This window comes from Meleagris gallopavo, chromosome 1 (assembly GCF_905368555.1).
Source record: "Meleagris gallopavo chromosome 1, MGAL_WU_HG_1.1, whole genome shotgun sequence".
Lineage (NCBI taxonomy): Eukaryota > Metazoa > Chordata > Aves > Galliformes > Phasianidae > Meleagris > Meleagris gallopavo.
This window is the reverse complement of record NC_139404.1, coordinates 180047173-180061036: the sequence shown is the minus strand read 5'-3', so window position 1 is coordinate 180061036 and position 13864 is coordinate 180047173. Positions and strand designations below refer to the sequence as shown.

The 13864-nt window shown below is 33.8% G+C and overlaps 1 protein-coding gene across 2 annotated transcripts in view; it reads left to right on the top strand.

Annotated features, from left to right (window-relative positions):
* The window catches only part of DYNC2H1 (dynein cytoplasmic 2 heavy chain 1), a 139270-nt gene that overhangs the window by 26331 nt on the left and 99075 nt on the right, over positions 1-13864 (top strand). For both annotated transcript variants that reach the window (XM_085216292.1, XM_010729080.3), the window contains 15 exons: positions 849-999; positions 1714-1916; positions 2418-2600; positions 2825-3007; positions 3163-3386; positions 4135-4250; positions 6525-6724; positions 7381-7645; positions 8022-8229; positions 8608-8737; positions 9437-9592; positions 10640-10899; positions 11558-11804; positions 12606-12757; positions 13664-13808. In XM_085216292.1, the coding sequence (XP_085072418.1) occupies positions 849-999; positions 1714-1916; positions 2418-2600; positions 2825-3007; positions 3163-3386; positions 4135-4250; positions 6525-6724; positions 7381-7645; positions 8022-8229; positions 8608-8737; positions 9437-9592; positions 10640-10899; positions 11558-11804; positions 12606-12757; positions 13664-13808 (2823 nt within the window). The remainder of the gene's footprint in view (positions 1-848; positions 1000-1713; positions 1917-2417; positions 2601-2824; positions 3008-3162; positions 3387-4134; positions 4251-6524; positions 6725-7380; positions 7646-8021; positions 8230-8607; positions 8738-9436; positions 9593-10639; positions 10900-11557; positions 11805-12605; positions 12758-13663; positions 13809-13864) is intronic.

Genomic DNA, 13864 nt, shown 5'->3' with positions numbered 1-13864 from the left:
AAATTCTTTAAAATGTTTATTTTCTTGTAATTCTTATGTAAACATTAAAAGTACTGAGGTATTTTACATGCCGCCTGATATTACATAAAATGTATTTAATATGATGCAAATCTTAATCTTAGCTGGTAGACAGTAATGGATGTGGGGCTGCTAAAACTTTGTTACATTAAAAAAAAAAAAAAAGACACTTTTTGAATGTGATTAATCTATATATTTCCCCTGTAAACAGAAATAGTGAACAGAAATAGTAATAAAGATAAAATTGATTTTTGCAATCTGAACCAGTAGCACAAATGGCGTAGTTAAATTTACAAATCTTCAAGTTGGTATAATTGGTGGAATTTTTTGATCCAGCTCTTTCTGGTTCCAAATTTGACTGAATCTTCATAGCTCTAACGGTACTTTTTCAGTGAATTTAGATTACTTAAAACATAAGGGGTATATAGAAATCAGAATACAAAATGCTATGTTAGCAGGTCAGTAGTAGAAAAAGTCAAAGATGTGATCAGAGCTCTTCGGCTGCAGACTCAGTGTGCCTAAAATGTTTCTGTATTACACATCTGTTAATAAGAAAAGATGCTTCTAACAGTTTTGGTACCACATGTGGTAGAACAGCTAACATATTTGCTGTATTGGACTGCATTATAAGTTTTTGCTCAATGTTATTAGTTTTTAAAAGATGGCTGTATTTGTTTTTAAGTGCTTAGCAAATGTTTGATGTCATTTACATTTACAGTAAAATAATTTAAACATTGATAACATTTTCTTAATGACCAATTGTAAATGATTCTTTTCTTTTATCTTCCGTATTTTTAAAATGTAACTTGAACTTCTGTCTTTTTTTTAAGATTCTTTCCTTGGCAGAACAAATTCAGTTCACCAAAGATGTTGAAAATGCTATCAAAAACCATAACCTGCAACAGTTAGAATTAGAACTGATGGCTAAACTGGAACATTACACTAGCATTGATACTAGTATGGAAGATACTGGCAGTACAGGTACAAAAATGAGCTCTAATATGTAAGACCTCAGAATGATTTTGTAACTGTATAGTATTTAACATTCTCTTTGTTTAAGTAGGAAATTACAAATTAGCTACCTACTATTATCAACATTAGTGTATTTAATGTTTCAGTGAATAACTGACTTTTATTTAGGTTAAAAAACTGTCTTGGAGAGCTTATACATTTGGAAACATATGTAATTCATATATCTACAAAATAAATGAATATGTATGTATCACCACATAGTTTTATATAAAATTACTATAACTGTATATGGAGAAATCCTCCTCTTTCCCTTCTCCCTTTATTCTTAGTTAAAATCTCCAGAACATTTACAGTATGATTTCAGACCCTCATCACATCAGTTAAGAATTTGTGCCTCACTTATCAAATGGATATAGCTGTAAACACGTTTGGAATAATGGCTGTAAACACGTTTAGAATAATTTGTTTCTGGAAAAACCTCTATCTCACTCTCTTGAAAGTAGGGGCAGATAACATCACATGCATTAGGCTAGTTGCCCATCTTTCCAATGGCTGAAATTACATGATGGCTTGCTACCTCTGTCAGGATCTCATTTTATGCTGATTAGTAAATATATATAATTGAAACAAAATTTCAGTAAAATCAAATGATAATAGAAAGCAACCCAGTGAATGTCAGAATTGCTAACATTGTGATTTTTTAATTTTTTTTATTGTATGCAGAATCAGGAATTCTTGAGCTCAAGCTTAAAGCTTTGATTCTTGATATTATTCATAACATTGATTTGGTGAAGCAGCTAAATCAAGCTCAGATTCACAGTGCTGAAGACTGGGCTTGGAAGAAACAGTTGAGATTTTATATGAAAGACCAAAAATGTTATGTTCAGATGGTAGATGCTGAACTTCAGTACACTTATGAATATCAGGTATGCTATTTTTAATTTGTGCTTGGTGGCTTTTAAATATGTATCAAACTCTTTTTCATTCTTCACATGCTGCTAGTTGCCTTCCAACCATTGCTGTTGTTTTCCAAATTTGTTGTATCCTTTTTGTTCTATTTCACAGAAAATATTAAAAAGTAGGATACTTATTTTTAGTTCTTGATTTTCATAATGTAAATGTAAAGGTTGTATGGAAAGCAGCTACAATATGGATACATAGTACTTTCTAATATGGATACAGATTGATCTGATTTCAGTGCTTTTTTCATTTCTTTTAAAGGTTTTTTTTTTTTTTTGTAATTCTAAAAAAAGGGAGATTTCATTTTTTTGAACAAATTCGTATACTTAAAGAGATAATAATCTTAGTCATTGCTTTATATATATTTTTTATCTTTTTAAATTTATTAATTTATGAATGCAAGTAATGAAATTATATTTTAACTAATTTTTGTGTACTAAACCATATAAATTATTTTGTTTCTGCAGGGTAATTCCCCTAAACTTGTTTATACACCTTTGACAGATAAGTGTTACCTAACTCTTACTCAGGCTATGAAGATGGGCCTTGGAGGAAATCCCTATGGTCCAGCTGGCACTGGCAAGACTGAATCAGTAAAGGCCTTAGGTGGACTTCTTGGAAGACAAGTATTAGTCTTTAACTGTGATGAGGTGTGCATGGTTCCTCATAATTTTTCTTAAAAAATTCAAGAATATCTTTTCACATACTTCATAGAGAAGTGTTACATTCTAAAAATAGTCTTAATAATTTTTCAGATTCCCTTTGATAGTTTCTTAGACATTCGTGGTTATTTAAAGTAATGTATTTTTTTTAATAGGTAGGAAGATAGTCTTCTATTACTTCCTTGTTATTTTTATTTCTTTTTAATTTTAAGGGCATTGATGTGAAGTCGATGGGACGCATATTTGTGGGCTTAGTGAAATGTGGAGCCTGGGGCTGTTTTGATGAATTTAATAGACTTGAGGAAGCTGTGTTGTCTGCAGTGTCCATGCAGATTCAGACTATTCAACATGCTTTGAAGAAACATAGTTCTTCATGTGAATTACTTGGCAAAAAGGTACGACAAAATGGACTTAAGGTTTTCTTACACAAATAGTACTGAAAGAACTGGATCTCTACCAGTTTTAAGAATGGCTATTGTAACTAAACACAGTACACTTCCCAATATTTTCAAATGACGATATACTATTACTCTTGTGTTTCTAATTCCAGATTGAAATGGATCATAATTCTGGAATTTTTATCACTATGAATCCTGCTGGAAAAGATTATGGAGGAAGACAAAAACTGCCTGATAACCTCAAACAACTTTTTAGGCCAGTTGCTATGACTCATCCAGACAATGAACTTATTGCAGAAGTGATTTTGTATTCAGAAGGCTTTAAGTATGCTAAAACACTTGGTGGAAAATTAGTGGCTATTTTCAATCTAGCAAGGTAAGCATATTTAAAAATAAAATTCTTAGCATGTTTCTGTTTTGTGGATGGTAACATTGATCCTTGTGGTTATCTCACATTTTTTCTCTATGTAGTATTTGCCATGTACTTTTTGTTAATTTTCTGAAATATTGTATGAATTGAAAATTGCACAGAGCTATGTGTTGGAAACCAAACTAGCCATAAAACAGTAGGTTTGGAATTGTCTGAACTTTTACTTTCAGTAAAAAAAAAAAAGACTAATTTAAAATATGTTAAAAATAAAAACATTGCAATATATTGGAAGCTTCGGGTATGAACATAGGTGGAATGCAGTTAAAATCTCAAGGTGGCAAAGTACTGCACCTCTGTTAGCCTCATTAAGTATGAATGTAAGCATGTGACTGTGTGATTAAACGTGTATTTTGACTCCCAAAGTAGTTTAAATGGAAATGGAATTTGATTATAGATATGCCAGATAAATGAACACAGTTATAAACTGTCAGAGGTTTTAGTCAAATTCACTAGGGATGATGATATAAATATTAGCTGTTGAATATGAAAATTTTATAGTATCATTGCTTATACCTCTGAAATGCATTATGCATGCTACTACACAAACTCTTCTGCTTTTGTTTTGCCCCAAACCATATTGTAAGCTGAAAAAAAAAAAAACCTGGCAATGTTGCCTAAAATTTATTTCAACACAGTTGAAGAGTTCAACAGGTCGTTTTTTTTTTTTTTTTTTTTCTTTTTTTTTTCCATTTAGGGAGCTTTTAACACCACAGCAGCACTATGATTGGGGTTTACGAGCATTAAAGACTGTTCTGAGAGGCTGTGGCAGTCTTCTTCGTCAGCTGAAGAGAAGTGCAGAAAAGCAAGAAAGTAAGATTGATTATGTCAAACCTTTGATTGTTTAGAGTACTGTACAGATATCATTCTTTACATTATCTTCAGCAGAGTTTTGAGAAGCCATACTTTGGATTAGAGACTACTTAGCAAAGAAAAAGTTGTCCAAGAATAGCCCTTTGTCAGTCTGAGACTGACAAAGAGACTGATGTTATATTCTGGATTGAGTTTTTATTTTATAGGAATATAGGTAGAGGAATTTATTTATGTTTCTAAATGATTTTCAAAGACTATTGTTTTCACTTTGCTTAGTCCTGGTGTGTAGATCCTCTGATGCTGTCATTCATCAATCATCAGACCATTTTGATTCACTTGAAGTTGGCTAAAATTATCACTGCTGTGGGTTAACCCAGCAGGCAGCTAAGTATCACACAGCTGTTCACTCACTCCTTGCCCTCCCAGTGGGATGAGAGAGAGAACTGGGGGAATAAAAAAAACATAGAACTCTTGGGTTGAGATAAAAACTATTTAGTAACATAGAAAAGGAAGAGGGAAATAATAGTAATGATAATGATCTGTTGCCTATTTATCTGTGTGTCGATCTATCTACATTAACTCTATCCCAGCTGAAACCAGGACAGTCACATGATAAAAGATAAGGACCATGTTAAACACAGATTGGTAGGCAGAAGTAAACATAAGAACAGATACAAAGGACAGACACTATTAGATTAGACTGGAGCACTAGATATTTTTTAAATTATTCTTAATATTTTCTTCCAGTTTAGATTTTAAATGTGTGGGAATTAAGAGCAGGGTAGATGAGCATTTACATCTTTAGTGAACAAGAAGCAGTAGTTGATGTCCTGAACAGCAGATGTCTGTCCAGATGATACTGTTAGTTGTTAGAGACAGCCTTGGTTTACAAATCTGGGCATTGCAAATATTTTGGCAATGGTAAACGATTTGTAACTGAGTTATGTTTGGATCCATCAAAGCATTGCCAACAATATGTTTTACAATGTGATCCTATCAGTGTTCCTTTCTATGACTTTTTTGGCTTCATGTTTAGATATGTGAAACTTCCTGAAATTTGATCAGTCTTGTTTAAATGGTAACTTCCAGTAATCCTTGTGGTAGACTAGATAGATGGATCAAGCTTATGATTTTGACCCAGATTTTTTTTTGTTTATGTGCATGTGTGTATCCCTTAGTTTGAGATACCTAAGATATTTCTACTAGATGCAATTTCTTGTTTCTTTATATTTTCTTGTATTGTTCAGTCTGACTTGTCAAAATCTTGGCCATGCTCTTAAATGTTGCTGAAATTTTGTACTACTTGCTTTGCTTTCTGAAGCAAGTTCCTTAATGTAAACATTTTCTCTCTTTATGATTTATCGTGTTATTTAGAAAAATAGCCTATAGGAACATTTACATTTAAAGCACTGCTCAGGATGAAGAAGCTTAAGCATTTTGCAAATCTTGGAAGGATATACTAATTCTCAGGCTCTAGAACATCTGGGGAAAAAGATGCAGAGGAAGGCGTGTTAGAGAATAGAGACTTTCTGTCCTTTGGGTTGAATTCAGGCTACAGTGCATTGTCATTTGGGGCAATGACTGTCACCAGTGGTTCTTAATCCCACTCTCTGAAAAATTTCATGTTTTACATGAGAAAATGTTTTGATTAAAAAAAACAAAAAATAGGGATCAGAACCCTGTGCCTTTCCCATTAGGAATATTTTTATTTTTTTGGCAGCATAAAACTTCCTTTTGTCTGTTTTTCTTCTAGTCCCAAAGCACTTAACATTGCCATGGTACTTCAGATTCAAGATGAGCTATGGAGAGTGTTCCTCTTCTGCAGTATTTGTAGTTATTTAGGACATGCACGAGAGGTTAGACTTCTAACTGCCTCTGGCAGAAAAGGATTCAGTTCCTTCATTTCTTACACAAGTGCTTTGTAAAGAAAATTATTATACTGCTACTCTTAGTCCTGCTTTATCATTATGCTAGTATTTACGATGTCCAGCATAACTATCTGTATATATTATAACTGTCTGTAATAGAATTCACCTGTCAGTATGTATGATGGTTAGTCACTTGTCTAACTTCCAGGCAGAGTGTTAGAAAGACTGGATTGTAGACTCCCTTACAATTCCACTTCGAATCTCTTACAATATGGATTCAAGCACTGATACATTCTGAGCTAAAAACAAAAAACAACAAAAAACAAACAAAACCAACAAAAAAAACAAAACAAAAAAAACAAAATCAGAACACAAATTAATCTGGCTTCTTTGTTTTTACTTCCAGTTAATGAAAGTCATTTGGTGGTTCAAGCTTTGCGGCTTAATACCATGTCAAAGCTTACGTTTGCAGACTGTGCACGATTTGATGCACTGGTTAAAGATGTCTTCCCTGGCATTGACTTCAAAGATGTGGAATATGCCAAATTAACTACAGCTTTACAGGAAGCCTTTGAAGAGGCACGCTTGGAAATTATAAACACTCAGGTAAACACTGACTAGAATAGCAAAACAAAATGAGTTGTTCTTAATTAGGACTAGTTGATAATACTTTTGACTCATTTCCTTCTACTTTTGAGTGAAATATTTTATAAAAAAGTGAAAAAAAAACCCTAAATGTTAGATTATGATTGTTCTTATAAAAACAGGTGTGTGTGGTGGAAACATGGGAGGTTGATCGTGTAATTGAATGAAAAATTTGCAAGAAGGCTCAAGATGTGAGCATGTGATACACAGTTTTTTTTGAGCTGGGTACAAATTCCTCTAAATGTTTTGGACAGTGAAAGAATTAATATGTAAGCATTTACTTTTATCGAGCAATTCTGTGTCTCAGGCATATTCATATATTTTTTGAGCTAAAGTTTTTTGACTCAACATTCATGATTTTTTCAGTAAAAATCAGTGTCCAGAGATGACTGATTTCTTTGTTTTAGTAACTCAGTGAAATGCTTCTAATATACAAAATAAGTTTCTTGCTACTCTTTCGTATCTGAATTTTAACTGTTCTTCTAAATGCCTGTTATTTCATAATTATAGAAACAAGAGTACTGCATGCAAACTAGATTGGAAAAGCATGAAAAAAGAGAACATGATTGATTTAGTTCCATAACTTCACCTATCCTTTGTTTCTTTTTATTATGTAGGTCAAGAAAGCTTTGGAATTGTATGAACAACTACGTCAAAGAATGGGTGTAGTTATTGTAGGTCCTAGTGGTGCAGGGAAGTCAACGCTTTGGCAGATGTTAAAGGCAGCACTTGGTAAAACTGGCAAAGTAGTGAAACAGTACACTATGAATCCCAAAGCAATGCCTCGTCATCAGTTGCTTGGCCATATTGACATGGATACCAGAGAATGGTCTGATGGTGTGCTTACAAATAGTGCTCGGCAAGTAGTACGAGAACCCCAAGGTACGTTTAGGAGAGATTAGATGTACTGTTTTGTTTAATTTACTGACATTGCTTATTTTCAGTTTAAATTTTTACAAAATGTTGTTATTAGTTTGTGGCTAGCATAAGGTAAATAAAACTTCTGGTGCAAGTGATATTGAAGAACACCGATTGGCACTTTCCAGCTTTTCTGTACTTAAGAAAACAAAAGCAGACATCAGAAGATAAAACATGAAGAATGTCCCTAAAGAGCTTATATTAAAGTTATAATGCAGGAAGAGTAAGAAATAGTGTTCAATTAGTTCAGGAATTATATCCTTTAAGTGTTTTTCTTGAGTTTGATATTTTATAATTTATAATTTTACATTTATAATTTATAATTGTGTCTGTAAAATAGATACTACTTCTTGGATAATTTGTGATGGTGATATTGATCCTGAATGGATTGAATCCTTGAATTCTGTTTTGGACGACAATAGATTGTTGACTATGCCTAGTGGAGAAAGAATTCAATTTGGCTCAAATGTCAACTTTATTTTTGAAACTCATGACCTTAGCTGTGCATCTCCTGCTACAATATCTCGAATGGGAATGATCTTTCTGAGGTAAGTCAGAGAGTATTATCATTTCTTAAACGATGTAAATCTTCCTAAGTTTTCTAGAAAGGTGGTCTAAACTGTGCAGAGTGGTTGAATTATTTGAGCACACTTGAAAAGCAAATCACTGAGAGAATCTAGCTAAGTTTTATGTGTCTTCAAAGCTGTCTTACCTTACATTAATCTTTTGGCTAATGTATTTCCTATTTTTTCAGACACATACTGCATTATTTTGTGTATGACCACTAGAGCCAAAATATTGATTAAAAATTCTTATGCAAAAGTCACTGGACATTTTGTAGAATTTTGTTCCATTTTAACTTATTTGTGAGAAGATATGGAAATCTTCTGTTAATTTGAATCTTGTTTTCTTTTGCTTTGGCTTAGTGATGAAGATACAGATCTTAATTCTCTGATAAAATCTTGGCTAAGAAGTCAGCCTGAAGAATGCAGATACAACCTTGAAAATTGGATTGGGGACTACTTTGAAAAGGCTTTAAACTGGGTTGTCAAGCAGGTTGGTAATTGAACATGTGATCACTTTTCAGCTTATATTAAGGTGATACATTTTTCTATTTTAACACTGAAAATATTTGTATTAATTTAAATAAAAAGAAATCACAATACTTTTTTGATAACTGTTCTTTTCAATAAGAGTAATACTGGAACCATTCTACTCAGGGAGAGTTTCTAAAACTTGATTGCTCTATTTAAAGTTTTGAAACATCTACTACAAATCTCCGCTGCTGTGGCCAATAAACTAATATTGGAACACCTGCATTACCTCCCCTTTGGGAAGGTGCCCCACAAATGATCACTTTGTGTTTTTAATGCTATTTCCCCTCTTGTTTCTTTCACCCATGGATATTTTCCTACTTTTGAAGTATCTTCATCTGGATGCTAAAGAAAGGCATAACACTGGTCTTGAATGTCATCCTTTGGTGGTAAAGAGCAAAATTCATAAATAATCTAGAGATTCCTAGTGTATACTTACATTGGTTTCTTACCAATTCTCAGGATACTCAAGAAAAGTTCTGATTGCTAAATTACATCAATTCATAATTAAACATGGAATTAAATACAAGTTTAAGACTTTCAAATCAATGTTTTAAGATAATTTCTCATCAAGTGGGAGAGCCAAACAATACACTGCTAGCAATACATTGCATTTATTATTAGGCATATGATTAAATATACTCTGACTTGCAATTTACAGAATGACTTTGTGGTAGAAACAAGTTTAGTTGGAACTGTGATGAATGGACTTTCTCACCTTCGTGGCTGTACTGACCGAGGACAGTTTATCGTTAACTTGCTGCGGGGTCTTGGTGGCAATCTTAATATGAGTTCACGACTAGAATTTGCAAAGCAGGTAATCTTTTTCATCACGTTCATAAAACATTTCTCAGTACATTTAGAAGGTGATTTTTTCCCTCTTCTGTCAATGAAGATTCACAGTAGTAGAATATCTGTGCTCTTATTTATTTGCAGTCTGTGCAGCGTATAGGGAAGTAGTGAAAGTAGCTTAGAAGTAGATAAATGTTTCACGTGTCCCTGATACACTGCTAGGTTCATCCAGCCCAGGCAGCAGTTCTTTTGTACTGCATCAAGTGATACAGAACAGCCTCTGTTCATACTGTTCTATGCAACTAATCTACAGTGAATGTTTTGTGTTTACTACATCTCTAACACATTTATTTTTTGTGTTCAAAATGTGTGGAATAATAGCACTGTACAGGCTTTGAACCTCACCAGAAAAGTGTTCTTTGAAGTTTTGAAGTTATGTATTTTATATTCTGGGGTGTGGTTTTATCTTTGTGTAAATACTTGAAGACACAAAGATAAGAGAACAGTGCTGGAAAACTAAGTGGCCTACTTGTTCACAGTACCTGCGTAAGGCTGTCTCTGGAGAGAGTTATCTCCATAGTCACCCTTGGGTTTTCTGTTGAAGAGAAAAAAATAGTTCCTTCCAAAAGACGGTCTGGAGCTATAACGTATTCAGGGTAGATGGTCAAGGATCAAACTCAACTTCTGGATATTAGCCATTGATGAAGAGGAATGAGTTACGTTGCCATTTTGTTAATGTTGTCTAATATTTAAAAAGTTTATATAAAGGTGTACTAAATGCAATTTATTTCTTATTCTTTGATTTTTTTTTTTTTGAGTTTAATTCTTTATATTTCTAAAAAAAATATATTATGTGGAAGAGTAATACATTACTGTTCAATTCAGGACTTCATCATAAAGCATATGTATAACATGATCACATTTGGTTTCTAAGGAAGCTGCAAAATTATAAAATGGAGGAATTGCTTCTTTTTACAAAGTTACTCTGAACATTCTTTATACATAATTAAAATAGAAGGCCTTGCCATTAGGGATATGGATTTAACCGATACTTTATTATTTTTTTTTAAAGGTCTTCACTTGGGCACAAGAATCTCCACCAGATCCAAGGAGGCCCCTGGACACATATTATGACGTGGACAGTGGACAGTTAATGTTATATCGGCTGAAGAAACCTGAAAATCTAACAGCTGACAACTTCAGTAATCTGCAAACACTTCCTGTCATCCAAACCCCTGACATGCAGAGAGGCTTAGATTACTTTAGACCCTGGCTAGACTTTAACAATAAGGAACCATTTCTTCTTGTGGGTCCTGAAGGATGTGGAAAGGGGTAAAAAACCACATTTGCTATTTTAAGCGAAACATACTTCTATCTACTTGAAGAAGTTAATCATGATTTGCATTAATGATTTTATCATGTGATTTTCTCATTTTTACTTACAGAATATAGTATGTTTACATTACTAACAAAGCAAACCTACTGTAGTGGCAAGTAAGAAAATTCCGAGAAAGTTCAAGCTGACACTTTCCCTGAATTTTCTTACTTGCCACTATAGAACGCATCTGAGACATCTGTATGAGGCTTTTAGATATGAAACAGGATGTTTGAAGCACCTGTACTATCATTGAGGCAACAGCTGAAAGGCACTTGAGATACCTGGTCTTGGTTTCATCCTGGATACCTTTGTCCAGGCAGCTGAATTAAAATCATCCTGTTGCTTATTTTAAGTTCCTTATTTAGGAGGGTTGGTTCAATATATACAAGGTATTGAAGATAGGTCTTTATTTTATGTAGAAGTACACTACACTTTAATTGAATGTCTTGAATGGAAAATGGTAAATTCAGCAAACCTCATGCAACACCTCATATTACTACAGTATGCAGTGTGTGCATTTTAATTCAAAAGCTATAAAATATCTTTGGATACTCAGAATTTGAATGTGTTTTTATCTTATTTATACGTATGTGTACACTTTTGCTTTTTTAGGATGCTGCTTCGTTATGCATTTTCTCAACTTCGGTCCACTCAGATTGCTGCCATTCACTGCAGTGCACAAACTACCTCTCAACATCTCATACAGAAATTAAGTCAAACTTGCATTGTAATAAGTACAAATACTGGGCGAGTATTTAGGCCAAAAGACTGTGAAAGACTTGTTTTGTACTTAAAGGATATAAATCTACCCAAACCTGATAAATGGGGAACAAGCACTCTCATTGCTTTTCTGCAGCAGGTAAACGCCTGTTTACAAAGAGACTTCAATACCCTGGAAATAGTTCATTGTCTGTACCTACACTGATAATTTTCATAGTTAGTATCCTGTGCCTGAACTGATATTATTTTTGTTTGTACTTGAAAGAAGAATATATAGCTATCAGCTGGAATTAAAATACCATTCTTATTGAGCTTATATTTTTAAATGATAAAGACAGAACTTGACAATGTAAGTTAATGATGTGACACAATACTTTTCTCAGTGTAGATATGTATAGTATTCTTCTTAGTGTAAACTGGAATTCAAAATGAAATATTTAAAAACAATTTTCTCTGGATTTTTTATACCTCTTCCTGCTGATGATATTCTTTCTCTGCATTTCTTTGAATGACTGCTACGGAGTAATCCATACATGTCACCTATTTCCTTTTTGGATTTGTTTCTTTTTAGTATGCTTTTAGACACAAAGCCTTCTAACACTGATCATCTGCTCAGAGTTAAGGTATCACTGATGAAATGTTAACCTCCTATTTAATGCTAGACGCTTTTCTCTGGGAAGAATTACCAGCTAGTTATGGATAATTCTAGCCAACTCTGTCTTTTCCCTTGATATCTCATCATATAATACTGATTTTTCTTTGTTGGATTTTACAGTTTTTTAAGAATTTGCATTTGAGACCATTAGGGAAAAAGACACCAGTACAGAGCATACCACTGACAGTCAAGGAAATAGTAACGATGCTATATTTGTCACTAATATTTTTTTGTAAAATACACTGTTAACGTTTGTTTAATAAAATGTTTATGTAATTATTAAAGGTTCTGACATACCAAGGATTCTATGACGAAAATCTGGAGTGGGTTGGTTTAGAAAACATCCAGATTGTGGCATCCATGACTGCTGGAGGAACATTAGGAAGGCATAAACTTACCTCCAGATTTACTTCTATTGTTCGTCTTTGTGCAGTTGAGTAAGTATGTGAAAGTGAGATTTGACACTCAAAGCTCAGATTCTGCTTGTTTATAGAGCCCTTGCAAATTTACTCTTCAAAAAGATGTGGCTATTCTCATCCTTTTTTCTAACAGTTTTGGGATCTTCACATTTCGAAGGTTGTGATTTCCCTCCTTTCCTTTCCCATCCCCCCCCACCTTCTGTTTTGCTCTCTTGAGGCCCCACGAGGGGTACTTCATTCACCTATGGGGCTTGCATCATGGGAGGCAGAGACGTATTGAACAGGGTCCAGAAGAGGGCCCAAAAGGTGAACAAAGGGCTGGAGCATCGCTCCTATGAGGACAGGCTGAGACAGTGAGGAAATGTAGTGACAAGAAAAGGGGGTGGTGGTCTTAAGCTAAAAAAGGATAGGTTCCAATTAGATACTATGAGGATGGTGAGGCATTAGAACAGGTTGTCCAGGGGGATTGTGGATGTTGTCTCCCCGGAAGTACTGGAAGTACTCAAGGCCAGGTGGATGGCATTACTGGCTGTGGCAGCAGAGTTGCAACTAAATAGTCTTTAAGGGCTCTTTCAACCCGAACCATTCTATTATTCTACTATTTGGTATTGTTTGGCAACTCTTGGCACTGGAAACCACTTGAGTAATCTGTAGGTGTTGGTAGTGTTGTTTTGTTTGCCTGTGTGTTTTGTTTCTTTTTTTTTAATTTTAAAACACTTTTAGAAGTGAATACAAACTGAGAGTGGCCTCAGTAAAACAGTAATGGCAGTAACACAGTGTTACTTAGCTGCTAGAAATCTTATTAATTGAAATTTCTCAGTAGTTGTCAGTATAACTCAGTATAAATTTGAATCTTTTTAACAGAAAAATTAAGAATGATAGTCCATAATAATTCTTTTTTTTTTTTTTTTCTTTTCTGTGAAGCTATCCAGAAAGAGACCAACTGCAAACTATTTATAGTGCCTACTTGGAACCTGTACTACAGAAAAACCTGAAGAATCACCCCGTTTGGGATTCTTTACCAAAAATACATCAGCTAGCAGGATCTATGGTTCAAGTATATGAGCAGGTGTGGAAATTTAATTTATTGTTTTCAGGGAGATGGAGAGTTCAGCTAAACATTAA